Source organism: Geotrypetes seraphini, chromosome 3 (assembly GCF_902459505.1).
Source record: "Geotrypetes seraphini chromosome 3, aGeoSer1.1, whole genome shotgun sequence".
NCBI classification, from domain to species: Eukaryota; Metazoa; Chordata; class Amphibia; order Gymnophiona; family Dermophiidae; genus Geotrypetes; species Geotrypetes seraphini.
The window spans coordinates 85,147,356-85,172,927 of record NC_047086.1 but is presented as its reverse complement, the minus strand read 5'-3'; the positions used below and the strand labels follow the sequence as shown (position 1 = coordinate 85,172,927).

The following is a 25,572-nucleotide window of genomic DNA, read 5'->3' as shown; positions in this document are numbered from 1 at the left end:
TTTCTGGAAGGAAGATATTTCTCGAAAGAAGCCATGGTGGTAAGGAGATGCTTTAAATAAAAAGAAAAATGAAAAGCATAATTACTAGCCCTATTTGCCAACATAGCATTTTGGTAGAGCCTCTTACCAAATTTATCCATGGCCCTTCCTTCTCTGCCAGGAGGGACAGATGCATATACACTGGCTCCTGAAGTCTTTTTAAGGGTGGATTCGACAAATAAGGATTCGTGTGGAAGTTGAGGTTTGTCGAACCCAGGAATGGGAATTACTTTGTATAGAGAATCCAGTTTACGTGGGGCCCCTGGGACAGTTAAAGGAGTCTCTAAATTCTTATAGAAAGTTTCCCTCAAGATGTCATGAAGGGGAAGTTTCAAAAATTCCTTTGGAGGCTGATCAAAATCAAGGGCATCCAAAAAAGCTTTAGACTTTTTGGATTCAGCCTCCAAAGGAATGGACAAAGACTCACACATCTCTTTCAAGAAATTGGAGAAAGAGGAAGTGGCCTGTTTGGAGGATGGGTCAGGGACAGCCGAATCCTCCTCCTCTGAGGAACATTCTCCTTCAGAAAGAAAGGGTTCCTCTGAGTCTCCCCACAGATCAGGGTCTCTGACATGGGAAGAATGGTCCCGAGACTCAGGTGTCGATGTTTGCATGTGTCGGGTTTTGCGTACCGACTTACCCGACCTCATCGATACCGAGTCAGGCGAAGTTATCGGTCGCACCGGTGCCGAAGTCTGTACCGATTGGTGGTGAGCTCTCGGCTCCGGTGCAAGGACTGGCATCGATACCGATGAGGTTTGGTGAAGCGGTACCGAGACAGTGGAAGCAGGTAAGACAGGTTCCACAACCGGTACCGATACGGGTTGATGTACAACCGGTACCGATGGCTCGGTGTGGACTGGCACCGGAAGGTTCGGTGTCATTATAGCAGGAAGGAGTCGTTCTAATTGCTCCTTAAGCTGCACCTGAAGGATGGCCGTAATGCGGTCATCGAGGGATGGCACCGGTACCGCTTTTTTCTTCTGCGGTACCTGCGGTGCCGCTCTACGCCCCGGAGATGAGGAGCCCGATGTCGAGGGACTCACCTCTATAGGGGCGGAGCGCTTCCGCTGGCGTCTAACCGGCGGCAGGATTGGACTCACTGCACTCGAGGCCGGAAGACGTTCCAGCGGGGAAGGCTTCTTAGCCGGCTTACCTGACTGTTGAGATGCCGGTGTGGAATCACGCGGCGTCGAAGACGAGGGTGCCGACTGAAGCGGTGCCGAAGCCGGAGTCGAAGGAACGGGGTCGGACATCTCGGCACCGAATAACAAACGCTGTTGAATTAAGCGATTTTTTAATGTTCTTTTCTTTAAAGTAGCACAGCGGGTGCAAGAAGAGGCCTGATGCTCAGGACCCAAACACTGCAAGCACCAGTTGTGTGGGTCCGTGAGAGATATAGGCCTAGCACACCGCTGGCACTTTTTAAAACCCGGTTGAGGGGGCATGAAAGGGAAAACGGCTTCCGCCAAATCGAAGGCCGAGGCTTCGATGGTGGCAGAAGGCCCCGCCGGGGAAAAACCGAAATTGAAGAAAAAAGAAGTTTTGTTTTTTTTTTTTTTTTACCAAAATAAAAGAAAGTAAAAAAGTCAAAAGTTTACGCGAGCGGGAAGGCAAGTTATAAAAAAATTTCAACAGCCGTTGAAAACGCGTCTTCTTAGCTCCGCGGAAACTAAGAAACTGAGGGACCGCGCGCCTCTGTCGGGCGGGAAGGCACTCGCGCGTGCGCGGTGCGGCCGAGCTGGAACTTTCTAAAAAGTTCTTAGAGTGCAATCACTCTAAAATTGTCCGTACCGGGGCTCCGTCGGTGCCGTCACCCATCAGTCAAGAATAGCTGCCTGCTTGTCCTGGGATAAAAGACGCTTAAGGGGGGAGAAGGCCGCTGAAAGCACATGTTGGAGCAGGGGATGAGAGGGAGGGAGAGAAGGGGAAATATTGGACAAGGGCAGAAGGGATGCTAAATCATAGGGTGACAGGCAGAGAGAACAACAGGAAAAAGAGTGGAAGCAATCTTGAACCCTGAGGGTGAGGGCAGAGAGAGGTGGTGAGATGATTGATCATGGGGAGAGGGACAAAAGGGAATAGAGATGGGATAGGAAGATAGTGGAAGTAAAAGGACAGGGAGATGTATGTTTTTAGATGTATCTAAATAAAAATAATAACAAAAAATTTATCTTTTTTATGTCATCTTAGCATATTTTATGCTGCAGAACGAATTATTTTTTTTTACATGTATTCCTATGGGAAAACGCGTTTCACATAACGAACGTTTCACATAACAAACTTGCTCCTGGAACCAATTAAGTTCGTTGTGTGAGGCACCACTGTATATATAAAATCGGAGGTGTGTATGTGTGTGTGTATGTGCCGCGATCACGCAAAAACGGCTTGACCGATTTGAACGAAACTTGGTATGCAGATTCCTCACTACCTGGGATGATATGTTCTGGGGGTCTCGCGGCCCACCTGCACACGTGGGCGGAGCTACAAACAGAAAATCAGATTTCACCCATTCATGTCAATGGAAAAAATGTAAAAAGCTGCCAACGCAAAAACGGCTTGCCCGATTTGAACGAAACTTGGTATGCAGATCCCTCACTACCTGGGGTGATATGTTCTGGGAGTCTCGCGGCCCACCTGCACACGTGGGCGGAGCTACAAACAGAAAATCAGATTTCACCCATTCATGTCAATGGAAAAAATGTAAAAAGCTGCCAACGCAAAAACGGCTTGCCCGATTTGAACGAAACTTGCTATGCTGATCCCTCACTACCTGGGGTGATATGTTCTGGGGGTCTCGCGGCCCACCTGCACACGTGGGCGGAGCTACAAACAGAAAATCTGATTTCACCCATTCAAGTCAATGGTAAAAATGTAAAAAGCTGTGGGACCGATTTGAACGAAACTTGATATGCAGATCCCTCACTACCTGGGGTGATATGTTCTGGGGGTCTCGCGACCCACCTGCACACGTGGGAGGAGCTACAAACAAAAAATCAGATTTCACTCATTCAAGTCAATGGAAAAAATGTAAAAAGCTGTGGGACCGATTTGAACGAAACTTGGTATGCAGATCCCTCACTACCTGGGGTGATATGTTCTGGGGGTCTCGCGGCCCACCTGCACACATGGGCGGAGCTACAAACAGAAAATCTGATTTCACCCATTCAAGTCAATGGGAAAAATGTAAAAAGCTGTGGGACCGATTTGAACGAAACTTGATATGCAGATCCCTCACTACCTGGGGTGATATGTTCTGGGGGTCTCGCGGCCCACCTGCACACGTGGGCGGAGCTACAAACAGAAAATCAGATTTCACCCATTCATGTCAATGGAAAAAATGTAAAAAGCTGCCATTCTCACAGTAATTCAAAAACGGCTTGACCGATTTGAACGAAACTTGGTATGCAGATCCCTCACTACCTGGGGTGATATGTTCTGGGGGTCTCGCGGCCCACCTGCACACGTGGGCGGAGCTACAAACAGAAAATCAGATTTCACCCATTCATGTCAATGGAAAAAATGTAAAAAGCTGCCATTCTCACAGTAATTCCAACTACCTGGGGTGATATGTCCTGGGGGTCTCGCGGCCCACCTGTACATGTGGGCGGAGCTACAAACAGAACATCAGATTTCACCCATTCATGTCAATGGAAAAAATGTAAACAGCTGCCATTCTCACAGTAAATCTAAAACGGCTTGACCGATTTGAACGAAACTTGGTATGCAGATCCCTCACTAACTGGGGTGATATGTTCTGGGGGTCTCTTCACCCAAGAATTTATATGTTCTTGCTCCTGGAGGTGAAACTAAAAATGTTGTTTATAATCAAGTTTTGTGTTAGTTGTATTGTATTCATTTTGTCAAATATTTCACATTATAATTTGAATATTGTACTTTTTATAAAGCTGTAAAAAAATAATTTCATTCACCACTATAAAGTATCTTTATTTGAATCCATTTACAGTGTTATTGCTATAATTAAATACCCGTGCAACGCCGGGGCATCAGCTAGTGCTTTATAACATAAGAACATAAGAATACTGGGACAGACCAAAAGTCCATCAAGCCCAGTATCCTGTTTCCAATAATGGCCAATCCAGATCCCAAATACCTAGCTAGATCCCAAGTAGCAAAACAAATTCTATGCTGCTTATCTTAGGAATAAGCAGTGGATTTCCCCAAGCCAACTCAATAATAGCCTAAGGACTTCTCTTTTAGAAAATTATCCAAACCTTTTTTAAACCCCGCTAAGCTAACTAAGTAGCTTCATCGCTTGTCCCCTAGCCCTAGTATTTATGGAAAGAGTGAACAAGCGATTCACATCTCACTCCACTCATTATTTTATAAGAACATAAGAAGTTGCCTCCACTGAGGCAGACCAGAGGTCCATCTCGCCCAGCGGTCCGCTCCCGCGGCGGCCCATCAGGCCTATTGCCTGAGCAGTGGTCCCTGATTATTTCTATAGCTTACCTCTTACTCCTATCTCTATAACCTACCTCTATTCCTATCTGTATCCTTCAATCCCTTTGTCCTCTAGGAACCTATCCAAACCTTCTTTGAAGCCCTGTAACGTGTTCCTGCCTATCACAGCCTCCGGAAGCGCGTTCCATGTATCCACCACCCTCTAATATATCACCCTTGAGCCATCTCTTTTCCAAGTTGAAGAGCCCTAGCCGCTTTAGCCTCTCCTCAAAAGGAAGTTGTCCCATCCCTTTTATCATTTTTGTTATCCTTCTCTGTACCTTTTCTAATTCTGCTATATCTTTTTTGAGATACAGCAACCAGAACTATACACAGTATTCGAGGTGCGGCCGTACCATAGAATGATACAAGGGCATTATAACATTTTCATCTTTGTTTTACATTCCTTTCCTGATAATTCCTAACATTCTATTTTCTGAAAATAAGAATGTAGAAATCTACAAAACCACAAGACAATGAGACTGATATCCATGCTGCACATTCTTTGCTATTAATTTCAAGACTGCCAGGAAAATCTCATTGATTCTTGCAACTTCAGGATTGCCTACCTCGTTCTCTTGTAGATGTCCTCTCTTTGGACAGGCAGCATCAGGACAGCTGATTGCTGTTTCCAGACCTTCCTTTATCAAAAGTTCAACATATTGTTTCAAGCACTGTTTGGAAACAAAATAGGATATCAATAGCTGATCTAGTAAAGAATGTTGCAGGTATAGCACAAGAACATAAGATTAAACATTTTAAAATGATAGTAGAAAGCTGATGTGAAAAAATATAAAGATGACATTTCTATTAAAAAAAAAAAAAAAGTATCAGAAATAAACCTGGGGCTTTATTTACAGAATAAACTGGATAGCACAGTTACTTACCGTAACAGATGTTATCCAGGAACAGCAGGCACATATTCTCATATGTGGGTGACGTCATCCACGGAGCCTTGATGCAGACAGCCTCGCAACCAGACTTGCTTGTAAAACTTTAAGAAAGTTTGCGACTGTCGCACCGCACATGTGCGAGTGCTTTCCCGCCCAACGCAGGGTGTGTGTCTCCTCAGTTCAGATAGCTAGCTAAGAAGCCAACCAGGGGAGGTGGTGGGTCATGAGAATATCTGCCTGCTGTCCCTGGATAACACCTATTACTGTAAGTAACTGTGCTTTATCCCAGGACAAGCAGGCAGCATATTCTCACATGTGGGTGACCTCCAAGCTAACCAGAATGGGATGGTAGGAGTGGTGGCAATTTAGGAGAATAAATTTTGTAAAACTGCCTGGCCAAAATGGCTATCCCTTCTGGAAAAAGAATCCATACAATAATGAGAGGTGAAAACATGAACCGAGGACTAAGCGACAGCTTTGCAAAGTTCCTCAATAGGAGTAGATCTAAGGAAAGTTACTAATGCCGCCATGGCTCTGACTTTATGGGCTGTGACTTGACCCTGTAGATGCAGTGCAGCCTGAGCATATCAAAAAAATATGCAAGCAACCATCCAGTTAGAGATGGTGCGCTTGGAAACTAGATGTCACAACTTGTTTGGATTGAAGGAGACAAAAAGTTGAGGAGCAGATTTGTGTGGCTTAGTACATTGCAAGTAGAAAGCCAAAGCCCGCTTACAGTCCAGAGTAGGAAGAGCTGTTCCTCCAGGATGAGAAAGAGGCTTTGGAAAACACACTGGTAGTACAATGGATTGGTTGAGATGAAATTCTGAAATTACTTTAGGTAAGAATTTAGGATGAGTACGGAGGACGACCTTGTCATGGTGAAATACTATGAAAGGTGGGTCCACTACTAAAGTTTGTAGCTCACTGAATCTGCAAGCAGGCGTGAGAGCAATGAGAAAAACCACTGTGCAAGTGAGATATTTGAGATGAGCCGAAACCATTGGTTCAAAGGGAGGCTTCATCAATTGAGTAAGAACAACAATGAGATCCCAAACCACTGGAGGCGGTTTGGCTTGACATTGAAAAGTCCTTTCATAAATCTGGAAACCACAGGATGAGCCGAAAGGGGTTTCCCTTCTATAGGCTGATGGAAAGCAGCAGATGCACTGAGATGAACTCAAATAGATGTGGATTTGAGGCTTAATTGAGATAATGCAACAGGTAATCCAAAAGTGAAGACAAGGAAATAAATTGAGGCTCCTTGCAATGAATGGTGCACCAAGCAGAAAATCTAATCTGTTTCTGGTTGTAACAATGTCTAGTGGTAGGTTTTCTGGAAGCCTCTAAAATGTCCTTGACAGATTGAGAAAACTGTAGAGTGGCAGTTAGGTTGAGAGGGACCAAGCTGTCTGATGTAGAGACTGCAGGTTGGGATGAAGTAGAGACCTCTGACTCTGTGTAAGCAGAGAGGGAAACACTGGTAGAAGTAGTGGCTCCATGCTGCCGAGATGAAGCAGAAGGGAGAGCAGTGTTGTCTGGGCCACCGAGGAGCTATGAGAACCATGGTGGCATGTTTATCTTGAGAATGAGAGGAAATGTATATAGAACTTATTTGTCCATTCCAGAAGAAAAGCATTTGCCTCGAAGCGATGAGGAGAGTATATCCTGGAGCAGAATTTAGGCAGTTTGTTGTTGTGGGGAGACGTGAATAGATGTATCTGAGGAGTCCCCCACTAAGAAAAAATGTGATGGAGAGGCGAGAAAATTGAGTGTCCATTCGTGAGGTTGCAGAAGACGACTCAATTTGTCCGCCAGACAGTTTTTCTTCTCCATGAATATAGACCGCTGTTAGAAAGGTGTTGTGAAGGATTGCCCAAATTTGAGCTTTCTGGCAGAGAGGGAGATCATATGTCTCCCTGCTTTGTTGACATAGTAGATGAGGACTTGATTGTCTGTCTGAATGAGTACTACTTGATCGTAGAGAAGATGCTGAAAAACTTTGAGAGCATTGAAAATCGCTCCAAGTTCCAACCGATTCAAGTGACACTGACGATCTGTAGTGGACCAATGGCCTTGAGTGCGTAGACCATCGAGATGAATCCCCCAAACATAGGTCAAAGAATCTGTCATGAGGACACTCTGATGAGGGGGGCGTTTGAAACATTAAATCTCTGGAGAGATTGGAAGAGAGCATCCGGTAGTGGAGAGACTGTCTCAATGAAGGAATCACTGTAAAGTGCTGAGAGAGTGGGTCTAAAGCCTGTGCCCACTGAGATGCCAGGATCCACCGAGGAATCCTGAGGTAAAATCTGGCAAAAGGAGTCAAGTGAACTTTAGAGGCCATGTGACCTAGAACCATCATGTGTCTCGCTGAAAGTGAGTGAGAGATGACACTTGGTGACAAAGTTGAATGAGAGCATCCTGAAGCTGCTGAGGAAGAAATGCTCTGAGATACACAGTATCCAGGATAGCTCTGATGAACTGTAGGATTCTGAGAGGGTTGGAGCTGGGGGTTCTGAAAAGTGGATTTTGCATCACAAGTGTCGAAAGAACCAAATAATCTGTTGGGTAGCAACAAGAACGCCCTGAGATGTTGAATGGTTGATGAGCCAGACGTCCAAGTATGGGAATAACTGGATATCATGGCTGTGCAGAGCTGCTGCCACCACTATCAGGCACTTGAAAAACTTTGGAAGATGATACAGGTGAAAAAACAGCACTCTGTACTGAAAATGATGAATTTCCCACCTGAAATCTGAGGAGCTTGGAAGAGGATGGGCGAATAAAACAACGTGCAAGCCTCTGAGATTCAGGGAGCATAACAATCGGTGCAATCCAGAAGAGAATACAATGATGCTAAAGGCAGCATTTGAAATTAATCGCTGTCAAGGAATTCGTTCAGGATAGGTTGCAGATACCCTGTCTTCCTTGGGACAAGGAAGCAACAGGAGTCAAAACCCTGTGGTCTGCTGTCCCAGAAGAGCCTCCTCGATGAAATGGAGACAAAGTGGAGCTTAAGCGGAGCTTAAGAAGGGTGGTCCAGAAAGATGGAAAGGATACTCTTTTGTAATCGGCAGAAAGTGTAGAGAGGCCTTCCCAGATGAGTGAGGTCCCAATCGTTGGTAAAAATGATAGAAACGACTCCCTGTGGAAAAAAGAGATGAGAGGAAGAACAAAAAAGGTTATGCTCTCTGTGAGTTGGTTAAAAAGACTGAGAAAGCTTAGGTACAGCAGGAGTCTGAGGTTTACGCTGCTAGCATTGCTGCTGTTGAGGCTGCTGTTTCTTAAGAGGCGGCCTTGAATCAGGTGCTGCCTTTTGAGGAAAACGTCTTTGTGAAGATGGAGAAGGTGTAGAACCTTTATCTGTGAAAGGGTTCGGGTTTGATCTGATGATGGAGGCATATGACTTTTCCTGCTCAGACAATCGCTTTGTAATTGCCTCAATAGAGTCATCAAACAAGTCATTGCCTTGGCATGGGATGTTGGCAAGTTGATCCTGTAGATTTGGGTACGTATCCATGGTATACGATGCTCTGGAAGATACTTGAAAAAAGTGGGCATAGCATTGATCCAATACAGTGGAACCTCGGTTTGCGAGTGTTTTGCAAGACGAGCAAAACAGTCCCGCAAACTTTAAATCGCAAAACGAGCACTGTCCCGCTAAACAAGCACCCCCCGCGAGAACCGCCATCGCACCCCCATGCTGGAAGCTGCATCCACACGCCCACCCAAACAAGTTCCTTACCCCATCTGCTGCGTTCATGCATTAAGTAATCAAACCCGTGTAAACGTGATGATGTCTATCTTAGCGCTAAACACGCCCCCTCTCTCTGATCTAGCACAAGAACAGTTTTCCTTATATTAATGTCATCCATTCAATTTCAGCATTTAAACCCATGGGTAAGACAGAATTTAAAGTATAAATCCATTTTTATTCCATAAAATTTAGTCTTTCTTTATGTTCCCACCTTCCCACCCAACATGAACCTGATCTATGACCCGCCATTTCAGATCCGCAATTTTATGCCTTTTCTCCCGCCAGTGCTGCACTAAGGGGGCTTCCATGTTACCCATATTAATTCAGGATTTATGTTCTGTCTAGCGGATGTTAATTTTCCGATTCGTCCTCCTTATATAGAGCAACCGGCAGGGACATTGAATCATATATACAGTTGAACCTTGGTTTACAAGCATAATTAGTTCCAGAAGCATGCTCCTAAATCAAGTTACTCATATATCAAAGCGAGTTTCCCCATAGGAATGAATGGCAACTCGCTTTGATTCATTCTACCTCCCCCCCCCGAGGTTACCGGCGCTGCTCCATCACCCCCTCCCCCCCACTCTAACCGGCATCGCACTCCCCCCCCCCCCGTGAGAAACGCATCGTACCCCTGTGCTGAAAGCGGCATCCGCCTGCCCTTCCTCCCAAACATGCTCCTTACCCCATCTTCCGGTTGTGCAACTGAAAGAAATCTCCCGCCTCTTGCCTGGGCCGGGCCTTGAGCATCTGCGCATGCTCAAAGCCTTCTGGCTCTTGTTCTCTCCGAGAAATCCTGAATGCCTCAATTTGGCTTGATATTTAAATTCAGCAAGAGATGAACAAATTCATCTGATTCTAAGAAATTGACTGATTAGAAAACTTTTGCATAAATTATAAGGATGAAAACTTCCAAAATGTAATAAGAGTTTCTAGCCACCTTTTTACGATATACTGTTGTAGTCAATGTTCTCAGGCTTCTGCACTCATACATCTAAAAAGTCAATCGTAGACGTATGGTAGGTCATGGTAAAATTAAGATGCACATTTAAAGAGTTCAACCATTCTCCAAATCTTGAAGCTGTATCTCAGTACCTTTCCATACACAGATATCATCCAAAAATCTCTTCCAAAAAACCATGTTCTCAAGCTCTGGTGCTGGATAAAAGCAGTTACTTACCGTAACAGGTGTGATCTGGAGACAGCAGGCAGATATTCTCACAGATAAGTGACGTGTACTGTCACTTTAAAGCTTTAGAAAGCTTCGAGACTGCCCACACCGCACATGTGCCTTCCCACCCGACACTGGCTCATGAGGTCATCAGTTCTATGCCCAAAACTAGATTTCATACATTTTTGCTATAAAGATTTATTGATTCTCTCCTAACTTTACAGCTTGTTCTAGGTCTTAATGACACTATTTTGTCACAATAATATATAGATGTATGAGTAAATTTCAATTGGAGTTGATATTCGGATCACAGGAGGGAGGCTGACTAACTCCCACGATCCATCCTGAGCCTGAATATTCAAAGCCGGCTGGGCTGTTTCTGGTGACCGGCATTGAATATCCGGTCATCGCTTAAAATCTACTTAGCCTGCTAAAGTATAACAGTCAAAGATAGACCAGCTCTTCACTCAGTCCAAATTGGCCCCTAACCTTGGCCAGCCCTCAAAATCAGAAGCTATTGCATGATATTGGTGGCTAAGTTTAAGCAGCTGAGATAGTTGGTTATCCCTCGCTGAATATTACCGCTTAGCTAGCCAAACAATATTTAATCAACTAGGAGCCGTTCTTGGCCGGTTAAATAGCACTGAATATCAGGTTGAATTGTGTTTAAATCACATATCGCCAAACAAAATTATTTCAAATTAAATTTTATACAAGTTAAACCGTTGTGTAGTAAACTATCAATTTGGTTTCTTGGTGGCAACTTTTGTAACAATATGTAAACCCTTCAAACTTTAGGGAAGCATGCACCCATAAATTAAAAGTGCAATGCTTGATTAGATCCACTCTATATCATAGCATTAATGCCCTTGCATAGGGTTGTGGGGTTTTTTTTTCCTTAATGATTTTTAGTTTTAATCTGTAATAGGTTTGTTGTTTTTATTTTGTGAGTAGTCTGTGTATGTGATCTTGTTTTTATTATGTATGTTTGGCTGTAATCTACTTATAATTGTTAGATATGTGGACTATACATTTTTTAATAAATAAATAAATAATAGAGCATACCAGTGTACAAAAGATACATTGGCACTGTGTTATTGTGGTCATTTGCTCCACAGGATATTCACCGAGGCAAAGTTTACAGGACACCAAAGGATCAAGTGCCAAGTCCCATGTAGGTCTATATCTTGCTGTAGTCATTGCAGAGAAAACCTAAGAAAAGGTGACAAAATGTTAAATATTTAGAATTCAAAACTGAACAAACATTTGTCCTGAAATAAACACGCTGCTTTTAGCGACCCGGAAGCTTTCTTTCTGCTACTGCTTTCCGCCAATGTGGGGACAGGAAGCAGTAGCAGAGGAGGCTCTTCCAGGTCGCCGAAGGCAGCGTGTTTATTTCAGTCACGCTGCAGACGGCCTGAAGAGTAACAGCAGTGCCAAGTGAGCAAACACTGGATCCTGCAAGGGGGGTGGGTAGGGAGGGCAGACTCTGGATAGGTGGAGGAGAGGGGAAAGGAAGACTCCAAATAGGTGCAGGGGTGGGAGGACTCTGGATAGATGAACGAGCTGCTTAGAGGGTACTAAATGTCTGGTTTCCCCGGACAAAAGTTATAAAATTAAAAAGCCACCTGGACTCACGCCACAGTCCTCAAAAAGAGGACAAGTCCGAGGAAACCCGGACATCTGGTAATCCTCCGTAATTCTAATTCTGGATTTTAGAATGGTAAAAAATTGAACAGTTTAAATAAAGCAGTAAAAAGATGAAAAGTAATTCAACTTTTATAAACTTAAGTAAATTAAAATTTTTTCTTAGCTGAAAAAAGCCCCAACCAGTGGCACAAGGTAGTTCCACAGGCATACATGAGAACTGTACACAGGGTCAGGTGGTTAGGAATACCACTTTACCATTATGCTAAATAAGGTAGTATATTAAAAATAATAAACCATGAAAAAGTAAAGGAATAGAATGGAAAAAGGCAGTCCCTAATTGGATGGAGTCAAGAAAAGGTCTCCTGAAGATTATATCATCTCTGGTAGGGGTACAACAAAAGAATGCAATGATGACCATGTGGCTGTTCTACATATCGCCTCCAGTATCATCGCTCCACCCAAGAGATCACCTTAGTCTTCGTAGAGTGCTCCTGTAGGCCCTGCACCAAACAATATAGAATGCTTTGATGGCAACTTGATCCAGCATGGTATTAAGGGCTTAAGAGACCAACTTTCCTTTGTGCAGCTCATAAAACAGAACAAAAAAAAATTAGCTGACTTCTGGAAGGCGTTCGTAGCCTCTAGGTAATGGGCCCAACACTGTAATATCCACTTGTGGATCTTCTAAGAAACATCTGAATCCAACCTCTCAATAAAGGTCAGAAGTAAGACCATCAGATTTAGATAAAAGGTAGGAAGGATTGCTAAAACTCCTTTTTTTTTTTTTTTTTTTTTTGGGGGGGGGGAATAGCCAAGCGATGTTAGTGCATCAATCGCTTGGCAACTTTGCATGGGGTTTTAGCTAATTTGCATTGCCGGATCGGAAAATGGGCGATTGAGGGGAAAAACACATGGTGGGCCGTTTTGTGCATCGGGTCGGTAAAAGCGATCGTTGCTAAAGCTGTGAAAAAAGGTTTAACGATGATCGCTGACTTTAGTGCATCTAGCGCAAAATCTGATCCAGCTCTTAAACAGAAAAATCAATAGTCCAGCCATGCTATGCTATATTCCAACCACAGAGACAAATGTCATAAGGAAAAGAGAATATGTAATCTTTCATGGCCTGTAATCAAATAGATATGCTGGACTATTAAAGTTCATTACAAATGAACTCTGTTGCAAGAGCCATTCAGTTTCAAGACTATGGTAAGCAGGGCACAACCATACCTATCATTTAATTACAGGAAACCAAATATATACAGAAGTTAAAAATATGCTTAAAAAGTAGCCTCTACAATTATTTACATAAGCAAGCAATGAAGAGGGTACATGTAAGCGACTCACCGCTCACTTAAAATTAGGTATTACCAATTTACACACTCTTTTTAAAAGCTCTAACATAGTAAATGACAGCTCATAAATACTGAAAGGGCCCATCATAAATCCCAAATTAGATTTGGTCCCAGTGAGATTAGGGTTGAAACTTATGTCCTATGCACGTTACTTTAGTGCTCTGTTCAATCCTTTCGCCATGGAGAAATCCTCTTTGGTTATACCTAATCTTTCTGAATTTCTTTACCATTTTTGTGGCCTCCACCTTCTCTTGGAGTACATCTAAGGATAACTCTTTCCATAAAGAAACATACATATAATTCCTGATATTTCTCCTGGGTAGTCTTCTTCCTAGCTCTACACTGCTTTCCCTTTGAAAATAAAATATGTTTCAGATTTGTTTCCTGTGCATTTCAAAAATATTTTAACTACAATATGTAAATGGAACCCAATTAAAGACAATTATGGCATCCCAGGAAATCTGCAGATAACTATTACAGCTTTTACTTGGCCAGATATGCTAATGGATTTTTCCCATACTAGCTCTGGCAAAAGCTCATTAATACATCTGGCCCAGAAAGAGCAGAGAAAAAACAATGCTGAGTATGCAGCATCCAGAGACCTAAGAAATGACTGTTATACTAACAGGAAACTACATTGTAAAACAAACTGTAATTTCACAATATGGACTCATTTGAGCAACAAAAAGAATATGAAGCACTCTGGGCAGATTTCTCATGAGATGTGTTCCCATTTTGTGCTAATCAGGCTTGAAAACTAGTCATTGTAAAATATTACACTGGTAAAGGCTAAAGCAGCAGCTTGTATTAGCCAAGAACCCACAGCACATATGAAGAACCCGTGCTAGTTGTATTATCATTTGTATAGTGCTATCAAGCCTATGCAGTGCTCAAAGTGTATAACAATCCCTCCTTTTGGAATAAGAGACAAACTGACCAATAAGAAACAAAGACATAGGACTATAAACAGAGCCAAGATTATTTCAGCAGCTGCACTAAAGGAAAGGAAAGATTTCACTCTAGATCGGTGTTTTCCAATCTCAGTGTTCTCCCTAACGTGTTCCAGCCGGGCGAATCGCCCAGCTACTTTAAGTGAGCGGCTGGCTGCCATTTTGCAGCTGCAGAGACCGCGATCTGACATCGGACTCGGCGGTGGTTCGCGCATGAATTGTCAAGCGCCTGCTTCTTCCGGTTTGCCTGCACCCCGTACTTGAAGGTGGAACATACCTTTCCTGCCTGAACCACAACTTCAGCAGCATTTAATTCAGCACGCAAACTTCGGATAATGCCTGTTCTTCCGCTCAGATCAGGTTTAACTGAGCATGAGCAGAAGAACCAGCATTAGCGACCAAATGATTTTCCACGAATCACGCCACTGCTCACGGTGGAGTACGGGCGGGGAAGGGGTAATTTGCATAGCGCGCCAAGGGGTTGTATTTCGATTGGTCCAACGCCTTAGCACGCTATGCAAATTATCCCTTCGAAGGGGTTGTATTTCGATTGGTCCAACGCCTTAGCACGCTATGCAAATTATCCCTTCGCCGCCCTTATTCCTTCACCGTGAGCAGGGAAGGGTGATTTGCATAGTGTTTTAACATAGACCTATTAAAACATTTTCGCCCACGCTCCAAAGGTCCGCCCCTGCAACGATCGAACATTTGTTTCCCGCTGTGCTGAGTGACCAGGCAGAAAGTTTTGGGCGGGTTAGGTTGATGGTTTTAACTTCCCTCTGTACTTTCAGCAGGGTATTTTTAGAGAGAAAAAAAGTTGTAAGCTCTTTCAATTAGAGACTATTTTCTTACTTTTAACTCTGTGTAGCCTGCGTTCTCTGGTAGACCTATAGAAATATTTAATAGCAGTAGGTCCTCCAGAAAGGGGGGGGGGGAAAGAGTCCAGGGTAGAGAGTTGCGCGGGGACAGAAATCCCACCCGTCCCCGCCAAAGTCCCACCCGTCCCCACCCGTCCCCGTGAGGAATCCCACCCGTCCCCACCCGTCCCCGTGAGGAATCCCACCCGTCCCCACCCGTCCCCGTGAGGAATCCCTCCGTCCCCACCCGTCCCCGCGAGGAATCCCCTCCGTCCCCACCCGTCCCCGCGAGGAATCCCCTCCGTCCCCGCCCGTCCCTATAAACTTCAGAAATAGTTATTTCATTTAATTATGCTACTGAATTAAAGGCTCTGGTAGAAACCCATTTACAAATAAGCAAAAAGACTTTATTAATTTGAAAATATTAATTGGGAAGAATACATACTTTGCAAACGGGTTTCTACCAGAGCCTCTAATGTTTATAAATTTTTATCAACACAACTAATATACTACTTTATCCTGAAGCAAAATAAAAAAAAAGAAATATAATTCTTTTCCTACCTTTGTTGCCTGATTTCTGCTTTCCTCATGTTCTCATTCAATTCCTTCCATCCACTGTCTCTCTTCCTTCTGCATCTTCCATTTGCTCTGTTACTGTGCCTCTCCCTTTCTTCCCCCTTCCAAATTGGGCTGGCACCCATCTTCTTCTCTCCGCTCCCCCCATAGTCTGGCATCTGTCTTCTTCCCTGCCAGCGTCTTCTCCCTACTCTCTCTTCCCCATTTCGTTTCAGCGTCCTTCTCCCCCCATCTTCCCCATGTCCTGTCAGCGTCCTTCTCCCCCCTCTGTCTTCCACATGTGCTTTCAGTGTCCTCCCCCCTCTGCTTCCCCATGTCCTTTCAGCGTCCTCCCTCTCTGTCTTCCCCATGGCCTTTCAACGTCCTTCTCCACCCCCTCCCCCCGTCTTCCCCATGTCCTTTCAGCGTCCTTCTCCACCCCTTTGTCTTCCCCATGTGCTTTCAGCATCCTTCTCATCCCTCTGTCTTCCACAAGTGCTTTCAGAGTCCTTCCCCCCCCCCGCCCTTCCCATGGCCTTTCAGCGTCCTTCTCCACCCCTTTGTCTTCCCCATGTGCTTTCAGCATCCTTCTCATCCCTCTGTCTTCCACAAGTGCTTTCAGAGTCCTTCCCTCCCCCCGCCCTTCCCATGGCCTTTCAGCGTCCTTCTCCACCCCTTTGTCTTCCCCATGTGCTTTCAGCATCCTTCTCATCCCTCTGTCTTCCACAAGTGCTTTCAGAGTCCTTCCCTCCCCCCCCCCCCGCCCTTCCCATGGCCTTTCAGCGTCCTTCTCCACCCCTTTGTATTCCCCATGTGCTTTCAGCGTCCTTCTCCCTCCTCTGTCTTCAAGTGCTTTCAGAGTCCTTCCCCCCCTCCCGTCTTCCCCATGGCCTTTCAGCGTCCTTCTCCCCCCTCCTTCTCTACCGCCCCGGTTGCAGCACAGCCGGCCAGGTCCCCTTACTTTTGTGGCACTTCCCCGACCGACCGACAACAGCCCCGGTCCGACAAACCTCCCTGCCCTTAACCGCGAATCTAAATTACCTTATTACAGCTGCTGTAAGAAGATAATTTAGATTCGCGGCTACAGGGCAGGGAGGATTGTCGGACCGGGGCTGTTGTCGGTCGGTCGGGGAAGTGCCACAAAAGTAAGGGGACCTGGCCGGCTGTGCTGCAACCGGGGCGGGGTGTGGCGGGGCGGACCACCCCCTCCCTTGGTAGCCACTCGAACCGCGAGGCTACTCTCCTCCTTACCTGCACTGCCTGCAGCACAGAGCCAAACGGAAGTCTTCCCGACGTCAGCGCTGACGTCGGAGGGAGGGAGGGTTTTGTTTAAGCCCTTTGTTTAAGCCCTCCCTCCCCTCCGACGTCAGCACTGACGTCGGGAAGACTTCCGTTCGGCTCTGTGCTGCAAGCAGAGAAGGTAGGGAGAAGAGCCGCGCGACTGAGTACATCCAGCCCCGCAGGAACCCCGCGACCCTCGGAGGCATCCCCACGGGATCCCCGGGACCCTAGGGGGCGTCCCCACGGGATCCCCGCGACCCTAGGGGCGTCCCCACGGGATCCCCGTGACCCGAAGGGGGAACCCGCGGGATGCCCGCGGGTCCCGCGGGATTCCCGTCGTCCCCGTTCCCGTGCAGCTCTCTAGTCCAGGGCCAGACTTGGCTGTGCTTTTCCCTCTTTGTGACTCTGCAGCGCTGCGTACATCTGAGAGCGCTATAGAAATATTTAATAGCAGTAGGTCCTCCAGAAAGGGGAAAACAAAAGAGTCCAGGGCCAGACTTGGCTATGCTTTTCCCTCTTTGTGACTGTGCAGCGCTGCGTACATCTGAGAGCGCTATAGAAATATTTAATAGCAGTAGGTCCTCCAGAAAGGGGAAAAAAAAAAGAGTCCAGGGTCAGACTTTGCTGTGCCTTTCCCTCTTCTTTCATCACAGATGTTTGGGGCAGGTTAAGCCCAGACGAGCAAACAATAAAAATCCTTGTAGCACTCAATGGTTCATGTTAAAGTGACACATCTGCCATTCCTTTTTTTGTTCATATCTTGCCCTGCCGTAGTGTAAGTGTGCACTGAATAACCAATAGGCTCCCACGTTACCACTCAAAAGTCTTATTCATAGGTACTTTTCATTTTACCAACATGAGTAAAAAAAAGTGTTCGGAAAACAACACTGCTCAGTTATTTCAGAAAAGAGACGCCATAAACCAGGGGTGTCAAAGTCCCTCCTTGAGGGCCACAATCCAGTTGGGTTTTCAGAATTTCCCCAATGAATATGCATGAGATCTATTTGCACGCGCTGCTTTCATTGTATGCTAATAGATCTCATGCATATTACATTACATTACATTACATTAGGGATTTCTATTCCGCCATTACCTTGCGGTTCAAGGCGGATTACAAAAGGTTAGTTTAAAAAAAAACAGAGTTACAATGATTAGCTAGAGAGGTAAGTTGTAGATCTTATAAACATTTAGCAGGTTGTTGAGGGTGAGGAGGTTTGTAAAAGAGTTAATAGGTGGTCATAGTGGGAGTTCTTTTGTTATTATTAGTGTAGTAGTGGGTAGATCAAGTGTCAGTTTTAGAGTTACTAAGCGGTCGTGATGTTATTGTTGCTTCAGGAATTTCTTGAAAAGTGTGGTTTTTATTTCTTTTCTGAACGTCCTATAGTCTGGGGTGGTCATCAAGAGGTTGGAGATCTGGTTGTCCAGCCTTGCGGCTTGGGTGGCTAGGAGGCCGTCGTGTAGTTTTGTTCTTTTTACTTCCTTGATTGGGGGGGGTATGAATGGGGCGTGCGTTTTTCTTTGACTTGTAGTGGGTGCTTGTATGAGGCGATTGTTCAAGTATGATGGACTGTCTCCGTGTAGTGTTTTGAATAGTATGCAGTAGAATTTGAATTGGATTCTTTCTTGGATTGGAAGCCAATGTGAGTTGATGAAGGCTTCAGTGATGTGGTCATGTTTTTTCAATGAGTAGATGAGTCTCAAAGCTGTATTTTGGATTGTTTGGAGTTGTCTAATCGTGGTTGCAGGGCAAGGAAGGAAGAGGATGTTGCAGTAGTCCAATATCCCTAGTATTAGGGATTGTACTATAAGTTGGAATTGTGTTCTTTCAAAGAATTTTCGGACTTGTCTCAGATTTCTCATGATTGCGAATGATTTCTGAATTGTTTTATTTATTTGCGGTTGCATAGTGCAGCATCTGTCTATGGTCATGCCAAGTAGTTTTATGGTGGTTTGGATGGGATATTTGATTGTGTTTATGTCTAAGTTGGTTGTGGTTTGGATCTTGTCATTTTCGAGAAGGATGAATTTGGTTTTGTCTTGGTTGAGTTTAAGTTTGTGATTTTTCATCCAGGTTGTGACTGTTTCAAGTGTTTGGTGAAGTTTGTCTGTCATGGTAGGTTTAGAGTGATCGTATGGGATGAGGATGGTGATGTCATCAGCATAACTATAGGTGGTTATGCCCATATTGTCCAGATGCGTTCCTAGAGAAGCAGTGTAGAGATTGAAGAGGGTGGGGGATAGTGGAGATCCTTGTGGTACGCCGCAGGGGTTTGACCAGGATTCTGACTTTTCTTTGTTTGATTTTACGCTGTAGGTTCTGAGTTTTAGGAATCCTTCAAACCAAGAGTATACTTTATCTGAGATGCCTATTGCGTCTAAGATCTGTAGAAGGATGTTGTGATCCACTAAGTCGAATGCCGCAGTTAAGTCCAGTTGTATGAGAAGCATTTTTTTCCCTGTGCTAAGGTGTTGTCTGACGGTATCCATAAGGGAGCCTAGTAGTGTCTCTGTACTGAAGTTTGTTCTGAAGCCTGATTGCATGGGGTGGAGTAGGTTGTGGTCCTCTATGTAATTGGTGAGGAGTTTGGCTACTAGGCCTTCTATAATTTTGACATATAGCGGAATTGAGGCTATAGGTCTAAAGTTAGATGGGTGGTTTTGTGGTGCTTTTGGGTCTTTTTGGATTGGGGTGATGACGATTTCGCTGAGGTCAGCAGGGAATGTGCCTTCTGTGAGCGTGAATTGAATCCATTGAAGAATTGTGGTGCGGAATTTTACACTAGAGGTGGTAAGGAGATATGAGGGGCAATGGTTGAGGTCACAGGAGGCATGGCTGTATTTTTTGTAGAATTTGTTGAATTCTGACCATTGTATGTTGGGGAATTGAGTCCAGATTCTGTCTGCTGCGGTTGCCTCTTTTCCTGGAGGGTGGATTGTGATTGGGTTTTGATGGGATGGGTTAAGGATGAGAGTGGCTCTGGTGTTGGTAATTTTGTTTTTGAAGTGTTCTGCTAAGAGGGTGGGTGATGGTGGAGGAGTATTCGTGGTGGTTGTGTATGGTTTGGTGTCTGTTAATTCTTTCAGGATTTGGAATATTTTTTTGGAATCTTGGGTTTCCGTGCCTATGAGGTTAGTATAGTAGCTTTTCCTCTTATCCCTTAGTTGATTTTTGTATTGTTTGTTGATTTTTTTCCATTCGGTTTTTGTTTGATCTTGGTTCTTTTTTCTCCATTTTCTTTCTAATCTTCTACACTGTCTTTTGAGTTGGAGTAATTCATTATCAAACCATTGGTCTGATTTCCTGCTGGTTCTGGTTTTGGTTTGTAGGGGGGCCAGATCATCAAGGATGTTGGTGGACACATTTTTCCAGTGGGAGATGAAGTTTTTTGGGTCGCAGTCTTGTATAGTTTCGTCTACATTTGACCAAAAGATGGTTGGGTCGATATGTTTGCGTGTGGTATATGTGGTTTTTTTTGATTGGGGTGTGTGTTTGGTCATGGTCCAGTTGATGTTGAAGTTGTATGTGTAGTGGTCTGACCATAGGGATGGGGACCATGTTCCGTTAGGAGTTTGGATTGCTGGATAGGATGGTTGGTGAGTCATGAATGCAGCAATGTCCAGTTGATGACCTTTTTCAATGAGAAATCCTGAAAACCCGACTGGATTGCGGCCCTCGAGGAGGGACTTTGACACCCCTGCCATAAACCAATGAAGGTGCAGCGTCAACTGCTGATGTGGCAATTTCAGACAAAGACATTGCAGAGGCTGGTCCATCAGGGGAAATCTTTTCAGCACACACTCTGCCAATTGATAAATCTAAGCACCGCTTATTCGGCATAAACAAACAATGGTTTAAAGAGTTTGATTGGCTAATGGTCAAAGAAAATGGTATGTGGTGCTCATTGTGCATGAAATATTCAAACACCTCCCAAGGAGGGAGTTACCTTGGGTAAATGTGCCATGCACAAGAATTCGAAAAGAAAGCTTGCTGGACCATGAAAAAAGTAAAATACACATTGAGTCTTCTTCTGATCTTTTAGGAAAGCGTGTACTAGAGCAAACTGGAATCGGTCAAATTGAAAGATCTGTATCTATGTTAAATAACTTACAGAGAGATGCCTTTGTGGGAGTTTTAATATCCATGTATTGATTGGCAAAAAATGAGTTACCACATGAAAAGCTATTGGAACACTGTAAAGAAATGAGTTGTTGCTTTTTACAACATCTCAATGTTGGTAAAAATGCACATTACACCTCAGAAAGAATAATGCAAGAGCTGCTGGATGTCTTAGCATCAGAAATAAAGTCTAACATACTGAAAAATATGCACGCTGATTATTTTTTTAGTATTCTGTGTGATGAAACCACAGACAATCAGTTGTAAAGCAATTAATTATTTACATTAAATATGTTTGCCAGGTCACTAAACAGGTCAAAATTAGTTTTGTATCAACCCGCAATATGAGTGATGGCAAAGCGGAGACTATAACCAACACACTGAGTGAGACTATGGACATACTAGGCTTGAAAACTGCTAATCTGGTTGGACTAGGGTCAGATGGAGCAGCTGTTATGATTGGGAAACAGAAAGGTGTGGCATCTGGACTCTTAGTCAACTGCCACTGTGTAAACCATCGATTGGCCCTTGCAAGTGCCCAAGCAGCAGCTGCCATTCCTTATTTAACAAAACTGAATGACATCTTAAGGCAGCTGTTCTATTTCTTCCAAAATTCTTCAGTTAGGATGGCTGGTTTAACAGAAATGCAAAATATTCTGAACATTCCCCAGATTAAGTTGAAAATGGCCAGTGACATTAGATGGCTGTCTTATGCCTCTGCAGTACAGTAACTACGACAGTGCATGATGAGTGTCATAGCTGCGCTAGAAAGAGAGGCCACTGAACGAAATGACATCACAGCTGAACGATTAAGCAGATGTATTAAAACGTACAATTTTGTTTCCTCTCTGATGATGCTTTCAAATGTATTACCTTTGTTGTCCAACTTATCTAAGGCTTGGCAAAGGCAAGATGTCAATCTTACCGAAATTGACCCAATTTTGCTCGCCACAAAATTGTCCATCATGCAGTTGAAAGACACTCCTGGGAAATATTTTCAAAGCCTTCATCTTTGTCTGGCAGAAGAATGGTCAGATCTCCGCATTGTCTATACACAGAGTGATGTAATGGCATTCAAAATTGCAATATATGATAAATACCTAGAGACAGTTGTCAAGCACCTAGATGCAAGATTCCCTGACATGCCAATTATTTCCAGCTTTTCAAAAGTTTTCAATGCAGAAACTCACGATTCAAGCGAGTCTGCTGAAATTCTTTTTGCTCATTACTCCAAAAATGGTAGCCCTCCAATTTTAAAATATGAAAGTAGCAGGCAAGAATGGACAGTTGCATCAAAAATGATCAGAAGTCAATCATACAAAGACTTCAATCTAAAACAAATTTTACTAAAAAAGACAACAACATCAGAGCTCAAAGAGTCGTTTCCAAATTTAGCCAAACTAGCTCAAATTGGGGTAGTGATCCCAATGAGCACAGCTGAATGTGAAAGGGGGTTTTTTGCCCTTAAAAGGATCAAGTCATGTTTGAGAAATCACATGAATCAAAGCACACTAAATAATCTCATGCTGATCTCCTTGGAGGGCCCAGATCCTGAGGACTTTGATTATGGGAAAGCTGCAGACAACTGGGCCTCTAGGAAAAAAAGAAGAATAAATATTTAACTGAAGACACCTTCTGCATATGCAAGTTGGCTTTGAAGGTAAAATTATGTCCTTACCTGATAATTTTCTTTCCTTTAGTCACAGCAGATAAATCCAGAGACTAGTGAGATGTATCAAAGCAGTCCAAACATAGGGAGAGAAATAAAGAAGCGAACGGGAAATCCCTCGCCCCCAAATCCTGCCCTGTAGCACGTATCCAAGGAGATTCTACATTCCAGAGAGTATGTTACCCACGATCATACAGAGGCTACCCTCCCAAGCCTATGTGAAAAGGAGCCATCCTTGCTTAAGAGCACCATGCTGTGGAAAACACAGCTACATCGCACGAATAGAATGAGTGCAAAGCAGCCTCCCATCATATCTGACAGGCCCCAAATATCCTCCTGTGGAATGGAACCATCATGCCTGGCAATGGTCCTTAGCTGATGTCAAAACCCATGAGCACCACCGCAGACCAGACCTTTTCCTCGCAAGGGTCTAGGGCATCAAGCCTGGAAACGGGACAAGGGAAGATTCCTCCTCTAACTGAAGGCCTCTGAAGCACAAATCTATACAGCTCCCTCAGGAGGCAAACTGTTGACCAAAGTCAAGAAGAATGCCAGAGGAGAAGCAATACAACAAAACTGTACCTGGGCCCCGAAGTGACAAGTGCCTTTCCCAGAGCCCCCAAATAGATACAGCAACAACATCAGACACTGAGATATCTGATCCAACTTTTAGCCCACTCCTCCACATGAATGACCCAGAAGGAGTGGAAAGAAAAAAAACTCTGATCCAGAGAGAAAGAGCTGCAGCTAGCCCACAACTAGCCTAGCCCCAGCTGTCAACAAGGTACACTAGGCTGCCAGTGAAATGGTGCCCCAGCCAAGGCCAACCTCAACTAGGGCCTGCTGAATAGTGAGGGCAAAGGAATCACTGCCAGAGGCAGTATCCCTCCTCCAAGAGGAGAAAGACTGACAGCGGTGGCACCGGCAACTGCAGTGACACCCCCCTCTTTCGTGGCGGGAGGTGCCTGTTGTTGCCCATGCTCGACTACGGCTGAAGCAGCCTCGGCTGTCCTACGCGACAAAGTAGTAACAAACTCCTCCCACCAGCACCTCTCCAAAGAGAATGGTGACTTCTTTAGCCCCGCGCCCACAGAACAAGTGAGCTTATGGAACTTAGGTAGCCAGGTTCTTCAAGGGTGGAGGGGGAAGGGACCCGAGAGCCAGGTGTTGCCCCCCCCAAATGGCACTGTACAGCCCCCATCCCACAGCTCAATTGAGGCCTGAGCCGCAGGAACCTTTCTCCCCTGAGGCCTAAAGCTGCAGGAACCTTTCTCCCCCACTGAGGCCTAAAGCCACAGGAACATTTCTCCTCCATTGAGGCCTAAAGACACAGAAACATTTTTCTTCCACTGAGGCCTAAAGCCACAGGAACATTTCTCCTCCACTAAGGCCTAAGCCACAGGAACATTTCTCCTCCACTAAGGCCTAAGCCACAGGAACATTTCTCCTCTGAGGCCTAAGCCACAGAAATATCTTTCAAAATCCACCATAGAATCCAGGAGCTGTGAGGAACCCCTGTAGTCCAGAAGGCACCACATCTAGTAGAGTAAGGGACCTGGGAGGTTTCCAGGTGTTAACTTGAAGAGGGTGAGGTAGGGACGCTGGGAGGGCCCAGGTGTACCTTCAAAGCTGAAACTTGATGGATGTAATCCTACTAGTTTCTGGATTCATCTGCTGTTGATGACGAGGAATATTTTTTTCTTTTTCTTCATTAGGTTTCCCATATTTTTTTTTTTCATTGTTTTCACTTTTCTTCCTGACAGCAATAATACTTGTGGTGCTTGGTTTATGTAATAACAATTGTTATTTAAAATTTTTGTTAGGATTGCAGGATCCTGAATTGGATACTTTTTAAATTTAATAAAAATATTCTAGCACAAGTGTTGAACCTTAAAAAAGGTTGGAAAATAATTAATGATAATAAACTAATAAAAATAGTACACATTTAATTTTCCCCACCAATAAATTTCCCTGTCCCACCCCACCCGGCTACTTTTTCATGCCACCAGGCTGGAATAAATTTCTGGGGAGAACACTGCAATCTGTTCAAGGACAAGACACATTTGTAATTTCAGGTAATTCAGTTACTGCACCTTCGCTCTGGAATGCCGCTTCAATCCATTTAAGGGAAGAAACGTCTATAACAGTGGTTCCCAACCCTGTCCTGGAGGACCACCAGGCCAATCGGGTTTTCAGGATAGCCCTAATGAATATGCATGAAGCAGATTTGCATGCCTGTCACTTCCATTATATGCAAATCTCTCTCATGCATATTTATTAGAGCTAGCAGGGTTGGGAACCACTGGTTTATAATACGCTTCAAATCAAAACTAAAGACTAGATTTTTTTCCCTTCCTCTTGTTCTTAACGCATGTTTCTTTTTAATCTCAATGTAGTTCTTGCCTCTTTCCTATTGTTCCAGTTTGAGTATATTTAGTCCTGTAAATTTTGTTAGTCACATTCTATGTACTTACCCATTTTAAATGTGCTCCGCTTAGAACTTTGTATAGGAGGAATAACAAATTTTAAATAAACTTGGAAACTTAAGAACTAGGCCAGTGTATTTCAAACTGTGTTCCAAGGCACACTGGTATGCCGCCTGAGATTCCAAGTGTGCCACAGCACACTGAGGAGGAAGAGAGGCGCCTGCCAGCTGACTTCCCTATGCGGTAAAGCACCAGCGCTGTCCGATTCGCCGAAGGCCTGCATGTTTCCCCCTTCTTTCTAGCGTCCTCCGGCTTCCCCCCGGCCTCCCGGCCTCATCTTTAAAGCTAATTACAGCAGCTTGCAGAGGATCGCCGGTAGGTAAAATGA

General features: G+C 44.4%; 1 protein-coding gene across 3 annotated transcripts in view; it reads right to left on the bottom strand.

The window, feature by feature from the left end:
• The window catches only part of RNF144A (ring finger protein 144A), a 74,287-nt gene extending 59,530 nt beyond the window's left edge, over positions 1-14,757 (bottom strand). The window contains exons 1-3 of one of the 3 annotated variants that reach the window (XM_033939209.1): positions 14,557-14,757; positions 11,393-11,539; positions 5,073-5,177 (exon numbers count right to left, since the gene is read on the bottom strand). In XM_033939209.1, coding sequence (XP_033795100.1) covers positions 5,073-5,177; positions 11,393-11,527 — 240 coding nt within the window. In that variant the 5' untranslated portion in view covers positions 11,528-11,539; positions 14,557-14,757. Of the gene's footprint in view, positions 1-5,072; positions 5,178-11,392; positions 11,540-12,447; positions 12,691-14,266; positions 14,465-14,556 lie in introns of those variants that run through there. The other 2 variants (XM_033939208.1, XM_033939210.1) reach the window with 2 other exon arrangements.
• Positions 14,758-25,572: the final 10,815 nt, after the last annotated feature.